Source organism: Vidua chalybeata, chromosome 7, assembly GCF_026979565.1.
Source record: "Vidua chalybeata isolate OUT-0048 chromosome 7, bVidCha1 merged haplotype, whole genome shotgun sequence".
In the NCBI taxonomy this organism is placed as follows: domain Eukaryota; kingdom Metazoa; phylum Chordata; class Aves; order Passeriformes; family Viduidae; genus Vidua; species Vidua chalybeata.
In genome coordinates this window covers 13343859-13369919 of record NC_071536.1, presented here as the reverse complement: position 1 = coordinate 13369919, position 26061 = coordinate 13343859, and the positions used below count along the sequence as shown (strand labels likewise).

Here is a 26061-nt window from a genome sequence, read left to right as displayed (position 1 = left end):
GAGCTACCTCGCGGCTCGCTCTCGCGGAGGAATACAGCTGCGTGCAGAGCCGCGGAGGGATACCGGCACTATATAAGACCGGCGCAGGCGCGCCGCGGTCCTTTCCCGCGGCAGTGGCGGTCGGGGCGGGCGCAGCGTGTGGGCCGCGCGCCGCCGCCATGGGCTTCGGGGACCTGAAGTCCGCCGCGGGCCTCCGCGTCCTCAATGACTTCCTGGCCGACAAGAGCTACATCGAGGGGTGAGAGGCGGCGAGAGGGGGGTGCGGGGAACGTGAGTCGGGCCTGGCGGAGACAAGCGGTGGGGACGCGGGAGGGCCCTGAGTCACCCCGGCAGCTGCACGGGCGGCGCTGCTCGGCGGCCGCCGCTGCTCCATGTGTTCCTGCGTGTCTCGAGCAAGGGAGATAACTCGGTTTGTTCTCCGCAGGTACGTTCCTTCGCAGGCTGACATAGCAGTCTTCGAAGCGATCGCCGCCCCGCCGCCTGCAGACTTGTTCCACGCTCTCCGGTGGTACAATCATATTAAGTCGTATGAAAAGCAAAAGGCGAGGTATAGTAAAACTCGAAGCTGTAATATCTCCCCGAACTAGCCTACAAATTGCTGCGTTTGTTTCTTCCAGTTTGAGCAAAACTGGTTTCCAGTGGCACCACGTGGCATTTTGTGCCAGAAACAGGGCAGACCTCTTCTGTCAGTACGGAGGACAAAATTAATGATTTGCGGTACCGAAGGACATGGAAAGAAAAGGCGATATGAAAAGAAATAGTATCTCTTTTCTCTTTTAGTGGTTTTATGTGTTCATGAAAGGTGCTGTATTGACATCCGTGGAGACTGCAAGCCTCTCTGAAAACGTACAGCATAGGTAGGGTCAGTATTGCTACGCTGCTTTCTCTGAGCCTCAGTCTTCTTTGGAGGAAACTCTTCCAAAAATGGGTGGCTCAGTTTCTAGTCGGTTTCTGAAGCTTTTGTAATGCTAAAGGAGATTGAGATTCTGAAGTGGTTTCACAAAGTATCTGGAAACTGCTTAGGGTTCACGAAATCAAAAGCAAGTTTTATGGCTTTGGTAACAGCTGTTCACATTAGCAATACAACCGTGATCTTACTCTAAGATAACAGGACCATATGAACAGCAAGAGAAGGTAAATTCAGGAAGTTCTAGTCTCTTGTCCTGTTGAGAGCAAGGGTTTAGGGTAAATTGTTCACTGAAATGTAGGAAAAGAGCAGTTACCATGCAGTAATGTGTTTTCAGTGACTTACTAGGTTTTAAACAAGTTAAAGTAGTTGTAGGGAAGCATGAACAAGAAGTTGGTAATTCCTCCTAGACAGAATGTAGTGCAGATAGAGGATTCCAATAAGAAAGCTTTTCCTATCCATGTACTTAGTTGGGCAGGTTTGAGCTACAGCTAATCCCATACCCACAGATTACACAGCTGACATGTCAGGAGCATCGGGGGCTGGCTTTCATGAGGTTCTGATTTCAAGTAGCAAAATTGGGTTTTTACTCTTTTAGCACAAGTTTTTTATTATAAATAGATTTGTAAGTGCATTGATAAACTGGCAGTGATTTTATTGACGTTTGAGGAGGTTCCTAATACCTGCATTTTTCTTTCAGCTTGCCAGGAGTAAAGAAGGCTTTGGGAAAATACGGTCCTGCTGATGTTGAGGACACAACAGGTGCAGCCACAGATAGCAAAGATGATGATGACATTGACCTTTTTGGATCTGACGATGAGGAGGTACTTGTGACCTTTTTGTATTATTCCTATTGCTTTTTAGAAATTAAATCGGGTATGCAGATTTTCACCTTGACCTAGTTGAAGATGCTTATGTTTCTGACCTCGATAACAGATCCTACTTGAAATTCTCAAGTGTTGCTAGCTTTGCAGAATAGGAAAGCTTAGAAGGTAAAAAATTAGAAAATAACATGCTGCAATGGGGTGAACTGTCCAACTTTGACTGGTTACATGATGAGTAAAACAAAAAATCACCATCTTTCGGCTGACAGTTGTGATGATTTGTTTTTATCTGAGTAGATGCCAGTCATTTTGGTAGTGCTTTGGAGATGTGGAGATTTGGTGCTTTTTCCTGTAACTGCAAATTTGTCTTTCAGGAAAGTGAGGAAGCAAAGAAACTGAGGGAAGAACGTCTGGCTCAGTATGAATCAAAGAAGTCCAAAAGTATGTGTGCTGAGAACTTTCTCATCTTCTACGCTTGAGTTAATTTTCATGCATGTGAACAGGATGGCTAGAAAGACTAATTAACTGTAATAATAGATCAGCTTGACTGGAACGAGACAGGAGTAATTAGCTTCACTTGAATTGCCAGTGAGCTTAGCCTTCCCATAGCAAATAGGAATATTAACATGCTTTTTGTTCTGGTTCATACACTCCTGCTTGTTCTTTCCAGAGACTGGGCTTTCTACATAAATGGAGGTAACGCAAAGATTTTCTTCAAAAGTTTAGAGAAACTGCTGCAGTACACAAGTTACTCCACAGCTACTGGTCTGGAACTGTTCAGAACTGTAGCAGTTGCAGTATTCCCTCTGTGGAAGATAAACTGTTACACAGCATTAGGCTCTTTCTCAGATGTTCTGAGAAGGACTTCCTATGTAACAAACACTGTCATCTGCTCAAATCTGTGTATACAAAATTTATCTACATATTGAAAGTTGGGGTGTACACAGCTGCACTACTTCAGAAATGTACCTTGGTACCAGAGGCCTGTCACAGCAATGTGAGCAGGTTCTTGCTCATGAAATTGGATAAGTTGCTCTCGTAAAACCAGTTTGCAAGTATATTCATGAGTTTTTGGAAGATGCCTACCTTTTCATGGTGATTTTCTTCCCCTAGAACCAGCTGTTGTTGCCAAGTCATCAATCTTGCTTGATGTGAAACCTTGGGATGATGAGACAGACATGGCCAAACTAGAGGAGTGTGTTCGAAGCATTCAAGCAGATGGCTTGGTCTGGGGATCCTGTAAGTATGGGGAAATTTCAGAGCAGGGAGAGGAGGGAGAGTGCAGGCCTGTGGGACAGTATATGAGCAGTGGGACGTGTGGTCACTGTTTGCTGACCTATGAAATGTAGGTAGCTGTAATGGGGGAGCTGCAATACTGCCGTACTTCAGTGTCTTTGCATGGTCAGAAAAGGTTTATTAGCTCAGTGGCCTGGTTAAGATTGAAATACAGGTTTTAAAACTATAGGACTTAAGTTCTGCTCTCCTGCATCTCCCTGTACAATTCCTGATGCAGCAAACACCTTTACTCACCCGCATCACTGGTTTGGGGAAGGGGTGGAGGTCCACAGAAAAAAACTTCTTCAGTCAGTTGTGATGAATGCTGAGTTCTTAATTAGATGGTTCATAATGTGGACCAAAGGCTGTTTTTTTATATTCCTGCGAATTGCTTTGGTCAGTTCACTCTTAGGTCTGTTTTTTAAGAGATTCCACCAATAAAGGAGTACTAAATACTTATTTTTGTTTTGCAGCCAAGCTAGTACCTGTTGGCTATGGTATCAAAAAGCTTCAGATCCAGTGTGTTGTTGAAGATGATAAAGTTGGAACAGATATGCTGGAAGAGAGAATAACAGCTTTTGAAGACTATGTACAATCAATGGATGTAGCTGCTTTCAATAAGATTTAAGTCTTGATATACCTAGAATAAATGTTGTTGCAAAAAATGTGCAGTGTCTGTGCTTGTTTCAGAATCTTAGAGTAATCCAGCTCACAAATGTAAGGTTTTCTTAGTGTGTAAAGCAGAAGCTGAAACTGAATTTCGAAGTTGCTCTGACACCTCACTGTAGTACCCAGGAGCATGAGCAGACCATCACTTCAGAGTTAACATTACCATGGCTTTAAAATACTGAAATGCTTTCCTCCATCTGTGGAGGAAATTGCATCTTTGGAAATGTCTGGGATTCCTCTTGAGGGAGGGATAGTTCTAAGGGAAAGGAGCAGGGCTCAGTCAAAGTGCATGTTTTAGTGGGTAAACAGTACAAATTCCTTTTGTTTAGTAAGGGTGGTGACTAACCAGATACACCATGGCCTTCGTTGATGGAGATGAAACTAACTTCTGAGTGACTTGCAGTGCTGTAGAGATAAGGCTTGCGACTACCCTGGTACCTTCTCACCTGTTCCATGACTTGGAACTTTTTTTTTTTTTTTTCCTCTGAGGCTTGGACACATTTGCAATGAAATTACGTCGAGTTTTGTGTCTTAACGCAGCAAATGATGTTGCAGAGGGGCCACTGCCATGCGGGGCGCGGGCGGTGCCTCCGGGGGGCGCTGCGAGCCCAGCGGTGCCGCGGGTGCGGCGCCTGCCCAAGGAGCAGGGCAGGAGCCGGGAGCTGCCCGCGGGCTGCAGCCACTGCAGGGTCCTGCAGGGTCTGTCTGACCTACACGATAAACTTGACACGTGCTCGTGACATAGACATGAAAAAAATAGCTGAAAATGCAAACACAATAAAAGATATAAAAAGTAGTGACAGTAACAGCAGTTTGAGCTGTTTACTCAGCTCCAGATTGGTTTCTAGATTGATTTTGACATTTCTTTTAGTGATTGAAGAACCAGCAGGAATAAATCCCAAAAACTGTCTGTAGGATTGATACAAATGTAGAAGCTGTCAAAGTTGTGAAGCTTCTAAAGAAATTCATAATTCAATGCCTTGCATTGGACTGACAGGATTTATTGTGACCATGAAATGGAATCCATTTATGTGACCACATCGGTCACTCTGAGATGAAGATGCCCAATGTCAAAGTCTGACAGCTGCATCTTAAGTAATTCTTTTTGCTGTTTTTTTTCATAGAGCATCTGTGCAGTTATTTGGCACAGCAGGTCCTCTTTCTCCTTGTTTAAAGGTCTGCCAACTTCAGATTATGTAAGAGCTTTGTTTATAATTTGTCTCAGAAAAAAAATCTGCCTGCTAGAGGCTTAAAGCATGGTTAAAGATCTGAAAGTGAGTATTGTTACAGGCTCACTTGCCACCTTCCATAAACCTAATTCCTAAACAATACCCTTTCTGTGGCAATTCTCTAGCTGTTGCTTCTGCTAAATCATGTAGCTTAGTTTTACCAATTCTGTCATGGTGCTGTTAAAAGTAAGAAATTGGCAAGCACCATATCAGACAAACTAATTATTAAAAATTCTGCCTCAAAAATACAGATTTGATTATCTTGACCATCACTTTTTCTGACCTCCCATTCAATGTGCCGTTTACCTTGACACTCTTTTCTTGGCTTTCAAGTTAAAGCCCTAAGTGGATAAGATGATTTGATTTATAGATGGAAACTTTGTTAAAATGCAGCACTGAGTCATCCATGTGACCTGCCAGACTGGATTTGTGTGTGTTACGTTTACACTAAGCGTGCACACACAAACTCTTTGGTTCTTGAGCTTTCTTGTGTGTTGTGTCTTGTTGGGTTTTGGCAGGGGTTTGTTTTTTTTTTTCCCTGATATTAAAAAAAAAGTTGCACAGAAACAAAAGAAACAAAAAATCCTAGAGAGCACAGTGTTCCCAGTGAAAAAACAGGTGGGTATGTGAGCAAGAGTATTCTGCTCAATCCACATATATGTGTTAGGTGGTTTTAGGTGGTGTTTGGGTATGTGCTGGTATATTACTGTGTCATTGTGCCTGTGAAAAATCAGCACCCTGGAATAAAAGAGGCAAGTGTCCCAAGCGCCTCCCATAACAGAGGGATCAGTAGAAAATTCCATAACTTCAATATGTTCTATACAGGAATGTATAAAAACTGGGAAAACAGTTTTAACAAAAACTAATCTACATAAAAACCTTCAGAAACACAAACTGTCCTGGAAAAAGATAAAAGTGACTAGAACCTGTCCATTATGAAATGTGTCAATAGCTATTTCTATAGTATCTCTTTGCATGATGACACTGATTCTTTTCCTTTTTCTGGCCCTTTTTTTTCCATGATGGTGAGTTGAATGAGTGTTCCTCAGTCCAAGCAGCATAGAATTGTCGGTATTGTTTTAGAGACTCTTTGGAAACAGAAACTTAGAGCCTTATCTGTTTTGTTTAGCTATCTTGCATTACTCTTAAAGAAATTATTTAGATAATTCTGTAACTGATCTTGGTGTGAACGGTAGCCATTACATTGCACAATTGTTAACCCACTTTATGCCATAGATCAAGGCTGATTTTGGCCTTATTAAATTCTATCCTCTGTCTTCCTCCTGTCTGCTTCAGGCCACACTTTCTCATCCTTTATCCAAGATGGAACATATATGCTCCCCCATTTGAAAATCATTCTCTGTACTGTACATAGGAACATGTGTGTGCACACAGCTGAAGAAAGCTGACATGAACCTTAAATCCCATAGTAGAAAGGCCAGGGCTTGATTTCACCTTGCAAAATCTTTGGGAAGGAGCTGTTATAAGAAAAGCCAGTCACCACACATTGCTGCTAAGAAAAGCAAATGAGCATGCTCTTTGGAAACAAGAAAATTTTATTACTTCACTTGGACTACAGCCAGGAGAGTACATCATTCTTAGAAAGATGTCAGGGAACATGTGAAGAAAAACTGCAAAATGTTTGATTTAGGCACATACAGCAGCATGGTGCCAAAATATTATGACAAGCAACTATGTACCAGGCAGCAAATGACTCAAAGAAAGAATGCTGCTTACCAGCTTTTCAACCCAAAGGGAAATACTCCAAAATTCCACTGATCCTGCCTGACTCTTAGACTCTGAAACCAGAGCTCAAAGAAATAGTTACAGACCACAGTCAGGCTGTTTCTATTTGTACAGCTACCAATATTGGATGTGCCCATATATATTTTATACAAAAGCAAATCTATTTACACATAAGGACTTAATTATAGCATTAATGCTACTAATGTGTTGGCAGGCCATATAAACTAGGTAAATTATCTGAAAGGCAGTTTTATTCTATATGCCTCGGCCAATAACTAGGAATCAACAGTTCAAATTTTCCCAAAGTTCTATGCTTTTACTTTCAGTAGAGTTTTGTCCCTCATTCAACTTTTTAATTAAGTGGCACTACATCAGAAATTGGTTCACTCCACATAGCATATATATATTTGCATTGATGTATGTGTGATTCTGCAGCAAGCAACAAGTTGGAACAGAATACAGCATAACTGGGACTACTTCATCTTTCTTATGGGAGTGGACTCTATTTCCTGGATGAACTGTCTTGCCTCTTACTTGGAAAAGAAGTCCAAATTTGGCTACAGACTTGTAACAGAATACTGATGAATTCACTCCACCCATTTTTTTAAGCTTGACATTAAGGCAAGCAAAATGTTATATTATTTCTTTACCTTTGCTTGAAAAAGTAATAAAGAGCAATCTTTAGTTGTAAACCTCTGTTTAAACCGAAAAAGAAGTGTGGCACAGAAGTTGTAAGAAATATTTTCACTAATTCTTTGCACATTTTGAATGAGCATAATACCTATATGAAACACATGCTCAGAATTTTGCGCCCAGCTGGTGCTAAAAATACAGTAAGTGACCCCAAAACACAGGGTCACCTGTCTTAGTTTTGAGTGTAAGATAAAGAGCAGGCAGAGAATTTTATTTCCATATTTTTCTTTTTTGACAATAGAAGGCAGCAATTCAGTGTTCTCCATCTTGGGACTCTTCTCCAGCTGCAGAGTGGCGCCACTAATAGCTTCATTTAGGTGGGATGTAGCCAGGGGATTCCTCCTTGGGGCAGTAGTAGGCAATCAGGAGACTCATGATGCAGTGATGTACGGCCACAGCCTTTTGGATGAGAATGCCTCAATTAAGAGTGGTATCAGCAATGGCAAGGAAAAATATTTTTATTATGTGTCCTTTTGATATCAATGAGCTATGGAACCACAGCAAACCAACAGGATTACAACAACATTCCTCATCAAAAGCCCAGTTAGAGTAATTCCACCTGTGCTGCTAGCTTTCAGTTCAGGCTGTATGTGCATTGCAAGGGCACACATGCAAATCATGTGTCCCTTAAAAACCTTTCAATTAAAGCAGCAAGTGCAATTAAGCCAGCTGTTTACAGAAAGCTGTATATGCAAAGATGCACATCTGACTGGCAGATGTGAAGTCAAGAACACCTGCAGACCTCCTGTCAGCTCCTTTGGGGAGAGCTGGTGACACGAGAGTCACTGAGCAGTTTCACAGTAGTGCACGGGCGCGCTGTCTGAGCTCCACAGCTGCTCGCTGACTGTTCCCGAGCGGCTCACCTCCCACAGGGCCAGCTTCAGCACCTCAGACACCGTGCTCTTGACCTGGGCTTGGAACTTTTTGCTAATCAGAACGTAGAGGATTGGGTTGAGGCAACTGTTGATGAAACCAAGGCCAGTGGAGAGGGGCATGCCATCCTGTAGTAAGTCATGCAAGTTTTCATGATGGTGAGCAGACAGCTCCACAATGCTGAATATATGATATGGTGTCCAGCAGACAAAAAAAGCTACAACTACAGCAGTGATGGTCCAGAAAAGCCTGCTAGAAGTCAATACAGTTCTCCTCTTCACTTTGACAATCAGCAGTGAGTAGCAAATAACCATGGTCACTAAAGGAAAGAGGTAACCAAATGCAAGCCTCACCCAAATGAGAATGTGATGTGTCAGCAAAAAAAGTTCTCTGTCATGTACATGGAAGTTGTTGAAGCAAATGGTGACATTGTTGAGGCCTGTAGCTGTGTCTCTGAAGTACAAGGCAGGGCCACCAATAATTGCAGCTGACATCCAAATGACCCCACTCAGAAGGAGGGTGTTCTTTACAGTCCTGTATTTGTAGGAAAAGACTGGGTGGACAAGGCGGATGTAGCGGTCAAGGCTGATGAATGTCAGGAAGAAAACACTGGCAAACATATTAAGTAGTGCAATGAATGAGTTCATTTTGCAGAGCCACTTCCCAAAAGGCCAGTGGAAACCCATTGCCACGTATGTAATATAGAGGGGCAGGAAGAGAACAAAAATGAAATCTGCAACAGCCAGATTCAGGAACCAGAGTGTGGAAACAGATTTATCCCATTTAAAGCCCATAAACCAGATGACAATGGCATTACCTGGCACTCCCAGCAGAAATGCCACACTGCAAAAGAAAAGGGAAATAATATGGGCAATGCTGAGGGAGGACTGGGGTGACTCATCTTCCTCAGACAGATAGTAGAAATAAGAGTAGTTGTCAAAATCTTCATATGTCATGTTGCAGAGTGGCTTTCTGGGGAAGAAAAGAAATGAAATGGTCAAAGGAGAAATGTTTTATTGCACTGTAAATAGTAAACTGCAATTCTTTCAAGTTTTTGATCATAAAAATAAAACATTGCCTTAGTTTGGCAAATCTGTCACCTTTTATCTGTCAGTTGCTAGCACAAAATTCCTGAAGAAATTTGGTCACAGGCATTTCAAGAAATGTTCAAATCAGAACAGAACTTGAAATCTTCAATAACTGTTTTCCTTACATTAATTTCTTAACAGACATCACTGAGCACAGTATCACTGATAAATTTCTAGGAGACCAGATGCAAAGTTTTATTGAAGTATGACTGTGCTAATCTTTTCTGGTCAGGTTTTATACTTTACTGCTCTGTAAACAAAATGACAAACAGCAATTTCTCCAGCAACTAAAAGTTCATGGGTTTATTAATCTCTTCCATGTACATCTTTGTATCAAGAAATTATGATTTTCAGGCCCATTTAACATCTTGGATTTCCTTAATACAGCAATGAATGTAGAGAAGGAAATATATAGAACACATTCCAGGGATAATACACACTGTGGTGTTCTTCCACTAGAGAGCTGAGAAACAGGTAATAGATGAAAGAAAGTAAAGCTTCCCATGGACAAGAAACACACTGTAAGACCTATAAATGAAAATATTTGTGTCCTTCTTTTTTTTTTAAGACACAATTACAGAATTTTCTCAGTTTTCTTCCCTTGCAAAAGCTTCTGGAACTTGCAAGTACAACATGATTTTTTCACATAGAAATTCTTTCTGTGGTTGGGAGGAAAGGTGAGGGGGAGACGAAAGTGGAATATAAACCAAAACGGACAGGAAAAAAAGAAATTAATAGGAAAACAGACAGGAAATAGAGTTTGAACAACAGAAAGAAAAGCAGTCAGAAGTTATTTCACAGTATTATTTCAGTGTTTAGTTTGCAGTATAGACAAAGCTGCAGCACATCACATGTGGCCACGGACAAAAGTCTCTGCATTATCAAAACAATTATTCTGTGAAACTCTGTCATCATTTAAAGCTGAATAGTTTGGCTGGACTTAGCTGCACTGAAGATGTGTGCCTGAGAGCAGTCTATTAGCTGTACTATGATTTATCTTACCGCTAAATTTCTGAGCGCTATCTCCATTCCCAAACCAAAATTCAGCCCGTGCTTTTGGAACTCAGCCCTGCATTCCTGTAATGCCATTAATTACAGCATGCTAAGGACAGCAGGAGAGGGGTCTCCAGAGCACACTGCTTGCACAACCACATCTGCAAACTCATATTCCTGTACTTACCTTTCCTCCAAAAAGTAGTTCACTCAGTTTGAAAGGATTACTTACATCAGCAAAGCTACGCATGTGTACACACATTAGCAGGATTAGACTTGTCATTTGTAGATGGATAGACAGGGAAGGGAAGAAAAGGTTGTGTAATTTTATATCTCGTGATTAAAAAAATATGTAGTAAAAATCAGCACAGCTTGTTCTGTCAAGAGGCTATGATAGCATTTGTGATTTACATCAGGCTGAAAGAATGTTATTTGGTTTGCTGTCCTGATAAATGACACTTATTGGGCTGCATTTATTTAATTACATGCCCCTGGGGGGTGGATTCTACATTAAATACCACCACCACCCATCTGAGTAATTTTTTCAAACAGCTTGACAGCTGCTGAGAGAAGAGTATAAACATGGAGCAGTACCACTAACATCTGGAACATTATATTTGGACCGTTTCAGAGGACAGTCAGGTTAACAACTAGATTTTAAAGTGGGTTTGCCTATACAAAAAACTGTACCTTCAAATCAAATTTATGCAACTAAACAAAAAAATGTCCAACTATAATGACAATTATAAACATTTGCCTACTGACCAACAATGTTAATTTTATATTTAGTATTTTAAAGATGATGTATTACAGGAGAAAAAACACCCAAATAAATGCCAAATATTTCCCAAGCCTTTTGTAGTTTAAAACTCCAGTGAAAGAGCACACCTTTAGAATGCAATTATTTTTCCAGGCTTCTATTTTTCCTCCTCTCTAACTCTAGTCTTCAATGCAGGGAGTCTTCTTTAGCAGTGGGAGTAAAAAAGCAGAAGGAACATTGTTTACCACTGCTCCCAGTGTACAGATGCTGAAATTAGACTCCATGGCTAGGCTCAGCAAAGACTGCCAATTACATTTGCAAAGCCCAGAAACTTTTACTTCTGACATTGACATATATGAAGCACTTCTATAGCAGGACCTGTGGTGTTAAGCCCTGTCCTGAAAAAGATAAGCAGTAGGTGATTGTCAGTTGAGTTACACTGGATTACATCAATGAAGACACAGATTTTTTTTCATTAACCATAATTCAGCAGGGATGTTTCTCTGTGGTCCTGAAACACATTATCTCTTAATACATGACTCTTAAATTAATAAATTTCCAGAGTCAAAACTATCTTGCATTTCAAGTCTAGGTCTTGTGAAGAAATCTAATTGTATTCCTTATTCTGTCACCAATTTCCTGCATGATCCTTGACAAATGGCTTACTTTCCAAGCTGGAAACATTCTCATGAATGTGTTTGCATACTGAGGCTCAGTAAAGAAAACAATACTTTCAGACAGCAGTTTCTGCTTGGCTTTAAGACAACTGCTAGAAAGGGTAAGGGAGGTTTGGTGCAGTTCACTGGCTCAGTGTCTGCCGGTCTGGGGAGCCAGTGCACAGAAAAGATTTTTCAATAAACAGGAAAGTGTGGTTAGAGGCCTGCCAATAAGCCTTGGGAGCAGCCACAGGTTACAGAACAGTGTTCTGTTGCATATGGATTAATATAACCAAGTATAGATTTCATCCTGTCCTTTTTGTAAAAAAAATTATTTTAAATAGTAAACACCCTGTGTAAAGTATATGCTCAGCAGCTGTTTGACGAGTCCATTCCTGTTTGCTGAGCCACAAGCAGCTCTGAAAACTAAGCCTCCTTGATTCAGTTGCTTAATTATGAAAACAGTTGACCAGGAGGTTTCATTTCCTGTCCTCTTCTGTAAAACAGAAGTTAATTTCTAAATGACTTTATAGGAATATAACAGGATGGCTCTTGGCACTTTCAGATCTTGGGACAGAAAGCAGAATTACCAAGAAATACAAATAATCAGGAAATATTTCTAAAATACAAAGCCACAGAACTGCTGGGAAGAGAGTTCACCACGTGTTGCATGAACAGTCTTTCCCTGTATTTCAACAGGGAATTACAGACTTGGATCTCAGTTGATATATTCACAGCCTTCTACTAAAAGTACCTAGAGTTCGTGTCCTCTGCCACTATTACAGCTAAGCCATAATGACAACTTGGACAAATGATAGGATCTGCCTAAAATAGAACAGCTCTTGTCACACTAAGAATGGCCTTAGAGTTATGCCATGGGACAGCACTTTGGAACCTATTCATGGCTATGCCACATGCATCCTGTTTGGCCAAGGGAAGTCATTTGACCTCTCCACACCTCAGCCCTGAGGTCAGTGCAAGGGCTTTGGAATTAAATTACATTGGGCTTTCAGTCTAAAATAGAAGAAAACAAACAAAAAAGTTGCAATTTTCATCCACTTCACTGGAAGCAAAGTCCTCCTGGGGGTTCAAAGTTCCCTGGGCACCACACAAGTTAGGACCTAACTGAATTACACTGGCAGTCTTGACCACACATTGGGACTCAGCCCACACAACCTCTCTCTCTCACATTGGGTCCTCATTACTTTTGAATTTTACAGAAAGGTCAAAGGGAAGAGTTTATTCATTGTCTCTGTTAGTTAAAAGTCAACACAAATATTTGAGTGGTAGTCCCCAAATCTATTTTTTCAGTGTGACAAACACTGTTAGAGCCTTTGGCCAGCTAAATTGGTTTCAGAGGTCACAGTAATGGGTCCTGACTTACTAGGAAAATTATGGTTTGGAGGGTTGGCTGTCTCAACAGTTCAGTTCATAGAGGGAAGATATTACACAAACCCTCCTATCAATGTCTTTTTGAACAACTGTGAGCACATCACATTCCATGTGTATTATCAGTGGCTAAAGGAAAGCTTATTTGATTGCATCACTTCAACTTCTGTCATCTGCAAGAGTCAAAAGCTGGAGAACAACTAGTTTTACAAATGGTCACTTAGAGCCTGCTTGTCATATTGTGGCAGCAAGTTTATCCAGGTATTGAATTCAGTTGAAAGCCCTCATAATTTTTTTTGGAACTTTTGAGGTGACAAATTTTTAATTTATCAAGCTTCAAAAACATAAACATGAAATACACCTGGTGGTTTATCTGTAAAGTTCAAAACTGAGAAGGCTGAGCAAATTCATTAGAGGTACACATGTATTTCTGGTAAGCATTTTACAAAGATATAGGCTAGATTTGAAAAGAAATTGAAAAAAAAAGTAAGAATGTAGTTTTTAATATTTCTTGGAATGTAAGGAGTTGCTGTAGCCACTGCAAATCACGTAACCAGAAAGTCTGTACATCAGAATACGAGGAATACCGATGGAATTACAGACTGTCATAGACTCACATTTCTCCCTCAAAAGGACAAAGACAAGACAACCACTTGCCTTTATGCAGAAACATTCCTATAGGAGGAGGTGCCTGATACACTCATACTACAAAAATAAATCATAGCTATGCTACAGATTCAGCCTAAAACTGGCCCTGCAGACAAAGCTACTAGGTAAGGAGCATTTTAAGCTGGTACACACAAAAGCAGAATAAGGCTTGTGTCTATGTTTTCTCTTTCACACACACACACACAAACAATTGTCTTATGACTATCCTTTTAATGGCGGTTAGATATATGGTAACCTAATTACTTCATATGTCATCCTGAATTCAATAACTACAGCGGGTCACAACAGATATGACATGTGACTGGAAATGTTTTTGAGCCACAATATAGATGGATTTGTTCTAGCAGATAAGAAAGGAATGCAAATAACAATCATTCTCCATTATGTCTCTCAGGAAAGCAGTGTTAGAAATGTATTTGCAATGTACTAACTAGACATGTCCTAGAACTTAGGCCAAAACTAACTTTCTTCAAGCAAGGCCAAGCATGACCCTGTTAGTCATAACACTCCATCTCATCTGTGGTATTGAAGTCCTTTGACCAGATAATAGCCTGATAACACTTCACACAAAGTGAGTGCTACAGGATTAACAAACTCATATAGCACAGACTCAGTTAATATTGGTAAATCTACAATTTCAGACCAGCAGTTTTGCCAACACAGAAATGTTAAACAAAAAATGGAAAATCCAATATCTAAATAAGGCTGCTGTAATAGGAAAAGTATCACAGTAGTTCTGGCCTGGATATAAAATATCTTCTAGACAGTGGCTGCAACTGAGCAGTGTACCATTTCCACAATCAGAGACCTGATAAATGTCTGCAACCACCAACTACATATCATTGAAACTGATTTATTTTCAAGCTGATCCCAAGCACCAAGTCTTCCATTCCCAAAAATGACAAAGAAACCCAGATGTCCCCATGATATGCACTGGCAAAGGGGAGGGCACTTGATAACTCCATAGTTAGCACTTGTTTCTGCTCTTATTCCCTTTTCTTAATACAGCTAAAAGTAAGAATATAGATTTTAATATTTCTTTGGAATGTAAGGAGTTGCTGTAGCCACTGCAAATCACAGAACCACAAAATTCGTACATCAGAGTCAGGAAAATGACTGGTCATATCTGTGAAACACTTAAAAGTAGCACCATTTTTAGAGAGAAAAATCTAATATTCTCACAAAAAATATAGACATTTAGCTAAACAGTGACACTTGAGATTTAAAAATTGCCTGATGTATTTCCAACTGATTGCCTGATGTATGTGTCAGCACTGCCAAAGTATTTACATAACCAGTCATAATGCTTCAGTATTCATAACCCTTATTGAAGCGAGGTTCAAGTGAGAAGTATCATCAGTCTGGTTTACTGGAGAATACTGAGAATGACCCACAGGAAGTCTCTGATCAAACCAAGTGCTAAATCTAGAGTCCCTGCTTAGTGGCTCAACCACACTCCTATCCTCCTTTCTCAAACTTAGCATTGTCCCTTCTCTCATGGTGAGGTGAAGAAACCAGATTCACCTCTGGGAGACCTTTCCCTTCCTGAAGGGAGGCTCCCCTGTGCCATCATGCTCATTGTGGTGGAGGAAGACAGCACTTACCTGGGCAGCCCTTACTGCTCCTGGTCTGTTTTCCCTGCACAGAAAAGCAGCCTGGATTTGCACCCTTTGCTTGCCATCCCCACTGCTGTGTCTCAGCAGTCCCAGGACACACCCCAGAGCTGCCAGGCACGGCTCGCAGACGGCAGAGCCCAGCAGGTACACCGTGAATCCTACTGGCTGGGAGGTAACACACTGATCAAGTGCTGTTCCATGGAAGCTTCACGTGTTTTCTATTCCTCCTCAAATGCCAGCAGGATTTTCTTTGGCTATAAGCCACCATAATAACTACATACCTAGAGCAACAGAGATAGCTGATTAAAAAAATTTAAGTGCTTCAGCTTCGCAGTGACTGGACTGATGGGATAATGAATGCTTGCATTTCTAATTAATTATGGCTTTTTAAAGTTTTCATGCAAAAATTACTTGGAATTTTTACTTTGCAACTGTTTCACATATTTGTGATGAAAGAATATTTTGACTAGCATTCATGTGATCATTACATGATCATGCAGCTCTGAGCATGTTTTTTTAAATGGTTGTACTATTTCAAAAAACACATGCTTTAACCACAACTACCTCCAACCAAAAAAATAGTAAAGTGAGAGTGGAGGATACAGAGTAAATGGACAGATTTTTTTTCTGCAGTTGACTCCCAGACTAATTAAGGACACTTAATTAACTACAGCCATTCAAAAGGCATTGCAGAGTAACAACAGATCATTACAGAAGAAATCCAAAGTAACACTCTCTCCAGCAAGATACAAAATATCTATTGAGTAACAGATAAAAAATAGGTTACAATCTGCTATATTTACATCCTTTTAAAAAGAAGCGCTAAGAAATAACCCTAGAGATCCACAACTCATTCCTCTAATATGCCTCCTTATATCCTATTCAGTTTCGCAGATTAATTTCCTAGTCACTTATTACAATATGCTTGGTTGTATACTGCCCTCTAAATTGATCTCTACTTTCCTAGGTTTATTCTACCCCTCATTTATATAACTCAGCAGTTTGTTCTAGCATAAACGTAATATTGCTATGCTTATATTACTCTTGACACATAGTCTTGCATGGATAGATCAGAACATGCAATTCCAAAATACTGCTAGTACATATCTTATCAGCTGGAATGTTTTGGATAACATATTTTATTATGTCCTCAGAGTTAATATACTAGGATCACTGTATACAGTAGATTAAGGGTGTCTACTCCTGTATGAGTGTTATTCTAATTTCCCTACTCATATAAAGCCAACTATTTTTTTTACTATAAGATCAGGTCTATAGTAAGTACTGTCTTTATTCCTGCAAAATTGAAAAATTCATATTGTTAAACACCGTATCAGGAGGACCAGATATTTATCTATTTCCCTAACACAGTATTGGGAACACTCCCCAGCACTGATAGGAATATAAGGCACCTATGATTAAGGTGTTACATTAGGAGCTTGGAAATACTGGTTTTACAGGCTTCCCATATTACCTTTACAAATCACTTCTCACTTGACTCTGCCAGATATGGTACAACATTATTCAGGTTTCTTAAATGGGCAACAGTTCTTAACATCTCCAAAATACCTCATTATGATGATGTGGGGGTGAAGCTTAGTAAAAGGGCATTACTAGAAACAAGAGATGGGAGCGTAGGGAGTGGCAGTACACTGACTGTACACAACTTACTACACATCACTTTCTCTCTCTCCTCTAGAAGGCCTCAGAAGGGAATAAAACTTGTGTGTCAGGCTCACACTTGCTGAAAGAAGGAAGTATTTTATGTTGGGAAAGTACCCAAAGGCCCTAGTCCTTGAGATCAAAGCCTCACAGGATCTAGGCACTACAGCATGTAATAAAAGACAATTCCTGCTTTGTTTATAATTAAACAGAATAAACACATACAAGAGTAGGGAAAGGAAGAGGTATATCTTGCCCAAAGCCAAACAGTAAATTTGAAGGTAAAGCTGGGAGCAGAAAAACTTGCCAAATGAATAAAGAGGCAAATATCTTCAGCGGATAGAGGGAAAAGATGCTGGTTCTTCATACTTGTGCCTTTTGATTCTTGAAATACATTCTTCAGGAAGTATCAAAAAGGGACAAGAAAGCCTGGGTAGGGGAAGAGAAGTAGGAGCAACAAGCCAGCAGAAAGCAACCATGGGCTAATATGTGGCTTTTTGCTCCTGCTTTAAGGCCCTCAACCCCTGGAACATACTGAAGATACAAAGAGTACAGAAGTAGCTGAACTCCCCTGGAAGTACTATATGCTACCTTTGAGGACACACAACTTTTTCTTTTTGTCTCAGGAGCCCCCAGCACACTGTAAAAGTGAAAGCAATTATGAGAGTTCATCTCCACATAATGGCATCTCCCCTCTAGAAGCAATGTCTCTTGGACACTGCCTACCCCAGTCATAGCAATCCCTTTCTTCTGCTAAAAGGCCACAAGGAACTGCTCCTCACAGTCAGCTCTCTTGTGCAAAGCCAGCCACAACAGAGCCCAGCACTGTGGCAAAACTGCTCGCTTCAGAATGAATGAACACAAATTAAGCCATTATCAGAAATAATGAGTGCAAATTAGCCAGACAACCAGCCACCACAGTAAGAGAGACAGCTGAACTGATGGCACATTCCATAAGACTAAATAAATAAATAAGCAAATAATAAGACCATTTAATAGATTACAATCCCTGGAAACCTAGCTGCTGCTTAGTGCTTGGAATAGCAGAGTTATTAATACAAAATTGATATCAAATAACAGATCACAAACTTCAAGTGTCTGTTAAAAAACAGAAGGAGAAGAAAATACTTTAAGGCAACTGGCTTTTTTAGGAAACAGATATAAGTTTTCCTCTTGAATGAATCTATCAGAAATAAACAAAAATGGAAGTATTTCAGAAGTTCCTCATTTGGTTGTCAGCAGAAAAAGAAATTCTTAAAATGAAAAGAAAGAATGTATAATGTACAGGACATAGAAATTGCATTATTTTGATCAACACTTTTCCTCTGCCCTCACCCATGCAGTAAAAATCTGTAATCAGATTCTGCCTAGGAATCATTAGACAGAGTGTCCCTGACTTTTCCACAAAGGCAATTAGAGAATCCAAACCATACATTCATTCTCCAGAGTCAAATAACTTCCACTGTGCCACAATCAAAGAGATTCTCAGTTCAACAGAAGTGGACTCACTTATGGCACATAAAAAATCCCTAGGATTGAAGTAAAGTTGATAGGACCTCTATCCTGTCTGCCTGGCATAAGTTGCTGATAATGCTTTAAATTTGGCCAGAAGTTGCAGTGACATCAAACAAAATTATATTGGGTTATCAAAATATTTGCATTTCCCAGCTCTGAGGCAGAACAATAACATTATGATAGTGAAAGTAAGCTATCCTATCATAAGTAAGTTAATCCTGAAATCAGTTTCTACAAATCTGCTCTAACAAACTACTTTACCTTGACATACCCTTAGTCACTCTCTTCTCCTTAGCTATGAATTAATAAGCATTTTATATTATTCAGTGATACGATTTTATTCAGCTAGAAATCAAATGTGTTTTAATTCAAAAACAATATTCAATGTATACATATTTTCTAAGTCCACAAAAACAGGTCTGGGATATTGTTTGGCTTGCAAGATCTCATCTAGAAAGGCGACAGGTGACAATGACACTGCTATCACTAAGTGTGAATAGCAGGTGGAACCTATTCCTGTCTCATTGTGCAGTAGCATACAGGGCTTCAGATCTTATTGCACTTCCAATATCCTTACTGAAAGCTAGATCCATATCCTACCTTATTCCACAATGCTTAGGGAAAACACACACACTTTCCAGCTGAGATCACAGAAACCTTATTTAATTCTGCAGAACTGCAATTCTTCAGAAGTATTCTGTTAATCTGCTATTTAAGTTGAAATGATTTCCAGTTTCTATTCGAGAACCTGTTCAGATCAGAAATGATGTATTTTTAACTAATTATACTGGAAATTGCTATAGCTATAGAAGACACACTATCCCTGAGCAAACAAAAAAATTAAATCCAACACACTAGGGGACACAGAGGGGAGAGAGAGATTTAAGTCAGGGTCACTTACCATTCGCTGACAGGGTAAAACTCCTTGAAGTGTGTATTAACATATTCAAAAGTAATTAAAAATTCACACACATTTTCATACCTTTTCTTGATGCTGGGGTGGTTCAAAGTAATCTTTGAAGTAAATGAGTATCACATTCTTGCTTCCAAGAAGCTCTTTTAGCCAGTATATGCTATACCACCTTACAACATCTGCCTGCAAGTGTTGTTGCAGCTGTAGAGACTCACTATTTAGAAGAGAAGGGAGAGAAAGATCTTAAATACAAGAGAGTTTGACCTACCTTGCTTAGTCCTTTGAAACAAAAGGCACTGTAAATCAGGGATCTGAGCTCTGTAGCAGAAGGAAGAATGGAATGATCTGCAGAGTTCAGAGTCACTTCAGTGTGATTCCAGCTGCTTCACTTGGCCACTGCCTTCCTTCTAATAAAGCTGCAGAATGATATAACGCTGTGTTTGTTTTCAGCTGAGGAAGTTGTTTCCAACTTCCCTTGGTTTTCTAGACCCATTTTTGAAATATTGCCACGCTGTATAATCCCAGTATTTCACCAAAAATAAATGTTAGACATTTGAATGAATCATTTTGGTCAGTGTCCAAGCAAGCAACAGATGTGGTGGCTGATGAATGGAAAGAGACCTTACAGTTGTGGGCTGCTTTTTGTTCTGCAGAGAAGAGGTTGAACAGTATTTCTTTGTAAGCACTCTGGTTTATAGAAAATAATGTTGAATGAGCTGAAAGATGTTTAAAAAGTCACACTGAAAGCATCATTTAGTAACTGTACAGTGTGATACATTCATTTGGTATTTAGGATTAGTAGATTAATCTCCTTTTGTGTGTAAGAGAGAAGTAAGATCTTCAAAACACTAATTAGTGACTCTCTCCGTCAGAGAGTGTAACACTGGCCAGGAATTTGAACTGGATTTTAGGTGACTGGGCCTGACTCTCAGTTCTGTAAAGAGCCTGATGAGGTTTTGTGGACAGGCCTCATGATCTCCACGTCACTCAATTTCTCAGTCAGTAAAATGGAAATATTATTTCCCTAGTATCTACCTACCACAGCTCACCTGACTCTGATGGTACCACACTAATCATACCATTTAAAATCAGCTAAGCATCTGCCAGTCTACCCTGCCAGTGGAAACAATATCTTAATAGTGGTACTCCGCTGTCCCTAATGCAAAACATGTAACATGTTCAACACCGATTGAATCTAGTCAAGGCCAAATTTTCCAGATAGTAAATCTATTGATACCAGTGAAAAATTAGAAAGAAAAATCTCCAACAAACCAACCAAGCACAAAAAAAAAAAAGGAAAAAACAAAACCACAATAAAAAAACTACAGAAGAGTGAGTGAAGCACTTAGTGAGATCAGTTAAACTGGGATTTCAGCATATGGTTAACAAGGCTATCAGCTCTTAAGCAACTCTCTTTAGGTTCACAGACCACAGATTCTCTTAACCAAAAACTCCTTCTAGCAAAACTAGTCTTCTTTGTCTTTCCTCCATGACAGTTCTTCTTGTTCTGCCAATATTACTTTAAACACTGAAAGTTATACATGTATACTAAAGTTTTAAATGTACATTGTACACGAGTGGGACAGCCTCTACTTCCACAAAAGGAGGATGGGGATTATGCACAGAGCCCCTGGACCATAAGGAAAGGACAGGGGAGCAGGATTCCTGGGAATATATGGGGACAAACAGAGGGGGTTGCCTGAGGAAAGCATTACACTTGTTTATTTCTTGTATTTTACAGTTTTCCTGTTTTCTCTAGGTAACTGATTGGTGAATCTTCACTAATAAAAGCTCTTGTAACAGTAATTATCTTATTTTGTAAATACTGGAATAAGGTAAATACAGGCACCGTTTAACAACAGATCTGCTGAGGGTTTTTTTGCCTGTAATGGCACATGAGTCTGTGGCTCTCCAGGTATTTTGCCAAATCTGATTATTGTAAGGCAGTTAATTCAAAGGTTTGCTCAGTATTATTTCAGCAGGACAAAAGAGAAAATTAAGAGGTAGATAACCCCCAGACATGATCAGCAAAAAAAGATAAAACCCCCAGCAAACAGTCACAATTTGCCAAATGCTCTTCCCGGTGAAGGGAGCATTCTGGAGAGTGCAAAAGATTCTTGCAGTTTGGGGTAGTAAGAAATTGTCCCTAAGGCATTGTTCCCTTCAACATAAATTAAAAACAGGTTTGTGACTATTGCAACATATACTGGTGTTGATACCTCAGCTTTTCCATCCTTCAGAATCAAGGGAGGATTAAACCCCACGGAGCAATTTTCTTCACCCTTCCTTACCACTGCACCAAATATGAAATACCAAATGCTAAGGGCCCAAAAGTCACTTTGCAGAGGAAGTTAAAATGAATGGATGAATGAATTCCTAATTTCATAGGAAATCAGATTTTTTTTTTCAAGAACAGCAGATTACTGCATTTAGAATAATTTTTTACCTCTCTGTCCTACCTAGATTTTCTCCTTTTCCATTGAAAAGGACTTTTGATTGATAGGCAATTACCCAACTTTCAGAGTATAACCAGCATAGTAACATATGGGAGAAAAAAAAATAAGAAAACAAATTTTTACCAAGAAAATTGCATTCAATCAGAAAGGGCTTTGTTCTGCTTGTTTTCTGTTTAGAGTTTTGATTAACCACGGTGGAAATCTTAAACCCCTAAAGAATGTAAGCTTAGGCTCTAAATCTTTCATTGTTTTAGTTCTTTCTATGCTCAGACACAGTAAACTGGAATGGTGAGTCACAACTTACATGGCTTTTTAATATACACTTTTTTGCAACCCATTAACCACTGACATCATTTGAGTGTGATCTTTGCAGATAATTTTGTGAAAGTTATAAGCTTGAAAGAAAATTAGTGAATTAAAAAAAATACCTTGTTTACTTTCTTGTCTTCTCCTTTTTCTATTTGGAAGTTAAATTTGTATTTTGCTGTGTTATTTGTGCTTTTTCAACTGGATAAGTTATCAAAGCCAATTTGCCAGAGAGCTCTGAAGAGGGACATGCATTCATCAGCATACAGTGCACCTGGATCTTGCAAATCAGGGAACTACTACTTTATACCTGATGGAAAAAGAACAAAGGAGAGGATTTATATACAGATAATAGACATCGGGCTGTCCAGCAGTGAATAAACTGGGTCTATTGAAAAGCAAGTTAATTTTAAAATCACTTACTATTATTTGTGGGCTTTTTAACCCTATAAAACAAAACAAAAGCACAGGATGTATGGAAAAAATATACAGAGGAAAAACTTCCAGAAATGCTTTACTGGTATTTACTGGTATTAACCAGTAAAGCACAAATTACAAAACAATTTTTTTTAAAAAGTAACTTTTAATTTATCTGGTTTGCCAACAATTGCCTGATCGTTCTGACAATTATACCCCTGGGACCACTGGATCTTACCAAGTTGCCTATTAGTATGTGCTGATAATCTCAGCACTAATCAATATTCTATCAATGTTCCTTAATTCAGTTAAATTGTACAAACCAAGAATTTGCAAATTAGATCAAACAAAATATATTTAGTTTTTCTCAGGGTTAAATTAAGCTCAACAACACAAGAAAGCAACTACTTACTGCTGTTTACAGTTAGGTCTTTTTTTAGAAAAGTAATTCTTCACTGTTCCTTTGTCCGCACTGTTTGAATACTTCATCGACTAAAATCCACTCTGGAAAGACCACGTTTAACTACCTGACAATCAGGAAAAGGGTAATTTCCTCCCTTCCTGTGAAACTAATGGCTATTCATGCCTATCCTTTAGGTAAAGCTGTAATGTTTACTTGTGGCTTAACTACCCACTATATACCAGAGTCAGCAACTCTGACAAAATTCTCCAGCGACACATTTGAACAAACCACCCGATGAAGGAAGGTTTGGCTCATTTAGGCAGGTCCACACCTCTTTCTATGCTGACATTAACGATCTGAAAGATTTTCATGTATAACACATTGAAGAAATTCAATAATTCTGCAGAAGGCAAAATCTTTGCTCATTACTTTAGTCAGGTCAAAACACACAAGCATATATGGCTTGGCTATATATCTATATATGAATGTATGTACATACCAGGTCAAGCTGCAGCACTTCATGTAACTCCTTCATGTAACTCCTGCAAACACAGTCAACAGGGTGTTAATTCTATGAAATAATGAATATTAGAGAATAATTTATTATAGTATACATTTTGTGATGTATGTATTATGTGTTATTATATAATGTATGTAAACTATTATTATATAATGTATTTTTATATGATACCCAGGAAGAAATACCATTAGAAATACTCTTTTTCCTCCATAGATTTTGCTTTTATATGTGCATTTTTTCTCATTTTCCACAAGTAAGTAGGAATTATTTTCTACATAACTTTCAGACCACAGGTATTCAAGTTCTATATTCATATGACAGTAATATAAGACATAATACTTGCCACTCAGATAACACTTGAAATCCATGGAATTTTCAGAGTGTTTCTTGACAACCAAAATTCTGATATATGTCAGTGAGTCCTAAAGATTATATTAATTGAATAGCTAACCAGCCAACTCAACAACAGTATTTTTCCATTTTAACCAAAGTGCTGTCTCCTCCCATGGAAAGGAATGTCAGTGTTTGGAAAAAAATATTTCAGAGAGATCTACAGAGATTAGAGACACAAAAATAAGGCTATGCAAACTATAGTTGTTTCACTACATATTTCACAAAATATTTTCATATCTTCAGTACTGGTGTATGGATTAACCAACTTGCTCTTTTTCACCTCACATAATTTACCTGAAACTATAGAGTAACCTCTGTAAACAGGTCTGAGAAGTGAAGCCAGAATTTACTACACCTTGGATTGAGTCAGATGTCTCAAAATCTGCCCAAAGCCTAGACAGTCTGGGTTCAAAGAAACCCAAAGCACAGGGATGAACTTTAACCACACCTCTTCAGGACTGAGGTTGCTCCACCTACTCAGGATGCAAGTCCCAGCATAATTGCTTACGCCTATGCTTACAACAAACAGAGATCTTATTTTCCATTTAAAGTGCAAAGATTCAGTTTGCACCTTTTATATAATGAGGAATGGTTCCTGACCACCAAGTGCAAAGCTGATGCAAATCAAATCTAAATCAAACTCAATGACCTATAGATATTCTGAGGATGTTCTGAGATGCTCCTGGTTTGGTGGTTTCAATACATATTAATTTGTATTTTTAAAGTTGCTTTTTGTAGTCAGCTACATTTGTCAGACTATTTTTCTGTTTAGTGGATGCAAACATGTTTTGAGGAGCACATGACCTTGACTCCACAAGGACTTAATTATTTATCCATAGAAATGAATGTGAGATAGGGAGAACCAATGCAAGTTTCTGTCTACTGCTCTGCATTTGTCCTCTCTGATAACAGTTTTGCTTCTAAATCCTACCCAGTTCTTAGCCTCTAATGAGTTGGGAGCTGATAAATCCCTATAAACCTGCTACTTGTGATAGAGGCAAAGCAAATTATTAGATGCTCTGAAAAACACTTTGCTAGTTAAGGGCTCAGTGTATAAGTCAACCTTCACTCTTTCTTGGCCTTCAATAAAAGCAAAATTAACACCATGTCTAATAAGTCAGCAGTGGGCTCAGGGGATGAGGCATAGGATATCAGTCTAAGCAAAGAGACAGCTAAATCCCCCGATATTTATTTGACCATTCTAGTTCTGATTCTTAAGCTCTATGAAGACACATAAAGGTTAATTTTAAATCCTCCTTACTTTGCAATCTAATTTAAAGAAGACTATATGACCCAAATTCAGCACTTAGCATGAACTTCAATATGGAATTTACATGAATTGGTAGTCCATATCCTTTACATAAAATGCTAAATCCATGAGATCGGACGTAGCATTTTATGTAAAGGATATTTAAGTTGCTACTTGTTTTTTCAAGAAAAATAGGCTCCCTTCTTTTAAGAGAAGAGAAGCAAAGCTTGTGGAGAAGGGAACAATCACTTTTCCATTTCAGGTTGAAAGACTAGGCAAAGGGAAATTACACTAATTGTATGTACCTTGGGTGCAAACCAGAAATTGAACTCTGATTACTTCAGTATTAGAAACACAGACAATCTAACAACATAGAATAGATCAGAAAAAGCGAGAGGCTAAACTCTGATCAAAAGTAATAGTAGGTGAAATGCTGAAGAAGCACAAATCAAATGAAAGGCTTTTTGTTTAAAAGTTATTCTTCTCCCTTTTAAAATTTTTCTATGAAAACCTCTGTGTTTTCAAACTATAAGAGAAAGAGATGTTTTTCAAATATTAATATTTTTACATACCAGCATTCCTAGTCTAAAATTAAGTTTTGTCCTTGGGAAAAAAACCCAGGACTTCTCTTGTTTAACTTTCTGCTTGCTTCCTGAATAGGATAAAGAAAACTCTCTTTGAATTATTCCCATGGTAAAGCAAAGTAGAGAGTCTGCTTTTTCTCAGACATAAGAGAATATCTTATGTGGTTTATTGAGGGAACATTAAAAAAGTTTTACATGATTTAGAACAGCCAGAGCAGAGAAAAATAACACTTAATTAACTTCCTTGGGAATACAT

General features: G+C 39.0%; 2 protein-coding genes and 2 non-coding genes across 7 annotated transcripts; 3 read left to right on the top strand and 1 right to left on the bottom strand.

Moving 5' to 3' along the window:
* The first annotated feature begins 59 nt into the window (after window positions 1-59).
* EEF1B2 (eukaryotic translation elongation factor 1 beta 2) lies at window positions 60-3673 on the top strand. 2 transcript variants are annotated; one of them, XM_053947135.1, is made up of 6 exons: window positions 60-238; window positions 425-547; window positions 1608-1731; window positions 2106-2172; window positions 2845-2970; window positions 3480-3673. In XM_053947135.1, exons 1-6 carry the CDS (start codon window positions 159-161, stop codon window positions 3632-3634), a joined length of 675 nt encoding a protein of 224 aa, XP_053803110.1. In that variant the 5' UTR covers window positions 60-158; the 3' UTR covers window positions 3635-3673. The 2 variants fall into 2 exon arrangements, with proteins under 2 accessions (XP_053803110.1, XP_053803111.1); XM_053947136.1 differs by lacking the exon at window positions 2845-2970.
* Window positions 1952-2031, top strand: LOC128791115 (small nucleolar RNA SNORD51). The gene has a single exon (XR_008431984.1). It is a non-coding gene; the product is annotated as a small nucleolar RNA SNORD51 (small nucleolar RNA).
* LOC128791118 (small nucleolar RNA SNORA41) lies at window positions 2483-2616 on the top strand. The gene has a single exon (XR_008431987.1). It is a non-coding gene; the product is annotated as a small nucleolar RNA SNORA41 (small nucleolar RNA).
* Window positions 3674-7653: 3980 nt separating the features above from the next.
* On the bottom strand, window positions 7654-23592 carry CMKLR2 (chemerin chemokine-like receptor 2). 3 transcript variants are annotated; one of them, XM_053948453.1, is made up of 5 exons: window positions 23559-23592; window positions 22362-22549; window positions 19746-19893; window positions 19165-19312; window positions 7654-9188 (listed from the first exon to the last, which is right to left on the bottom strand). In XM_053948453.1, the coding sequence occupies exon 5, from the start codon at window positions 9170-9172 to the stop codon at window positions 8126-8128; it is 1047 nt and encodes a 348-aa protein (XP_053804428.1). In that variant the 5' UTR covers window positions 9173-9188; window positions 19165-19312; window positions 19746-19893; window positions 22362-22549; window positions 23559-23592; the 3' UTR covers window positions 7654-8125. The 3 variants fall into 3 exon arrangements, with proteins under 3 accessions (XP_053804428.1, XP_053804427.1, XP_053804429.1); XM_053948452.1 differs by lacking the exon at window positions 19165-19312; XM_053948454.1 differs by lacking the exons at window positions 19165-19312; window positions 19746-19893; window positions 22362-22549; window positions 23559-23592 and adding an exon at window positions 15376-15454.
* Between the last annotated feature and the right edge of the window lie 2469 nt (window positions 23593-26061).

Excerpts from the sequence above, each read along its gene's own strand:
- EEF1B2 (XM_053947135.1), top strand. The coding sequence starts at position 159 with ATGGGCTTCGGGGACCTGAAGTCCGCCGCGGGCCTCCGCGTCCTCAAT. Across the intron at positions 548-1,607 it reads TATGAAAAGCAAAAGGCGAG|CTTGCCAGGAGTAAAGAAGG; the intron begins GTATAGTAAAAC and ends TTTTTCTTTCAG. Across the intron at positions 1,732-2,105 it reads TTGGATCTGACGATGAGGAG|GAAAGTGAGGAAGCAAAGAA; the intron begins GTACTTGTGACC and ends TTTGTCTTTCAG.
- CMKLR2 (XM_053948453.1), bottom strand. The coding sequence starts at position 9,172 with ATGACATATGAAGATTTTGACAACTACTCTTATTTCTACTATCTGTCT.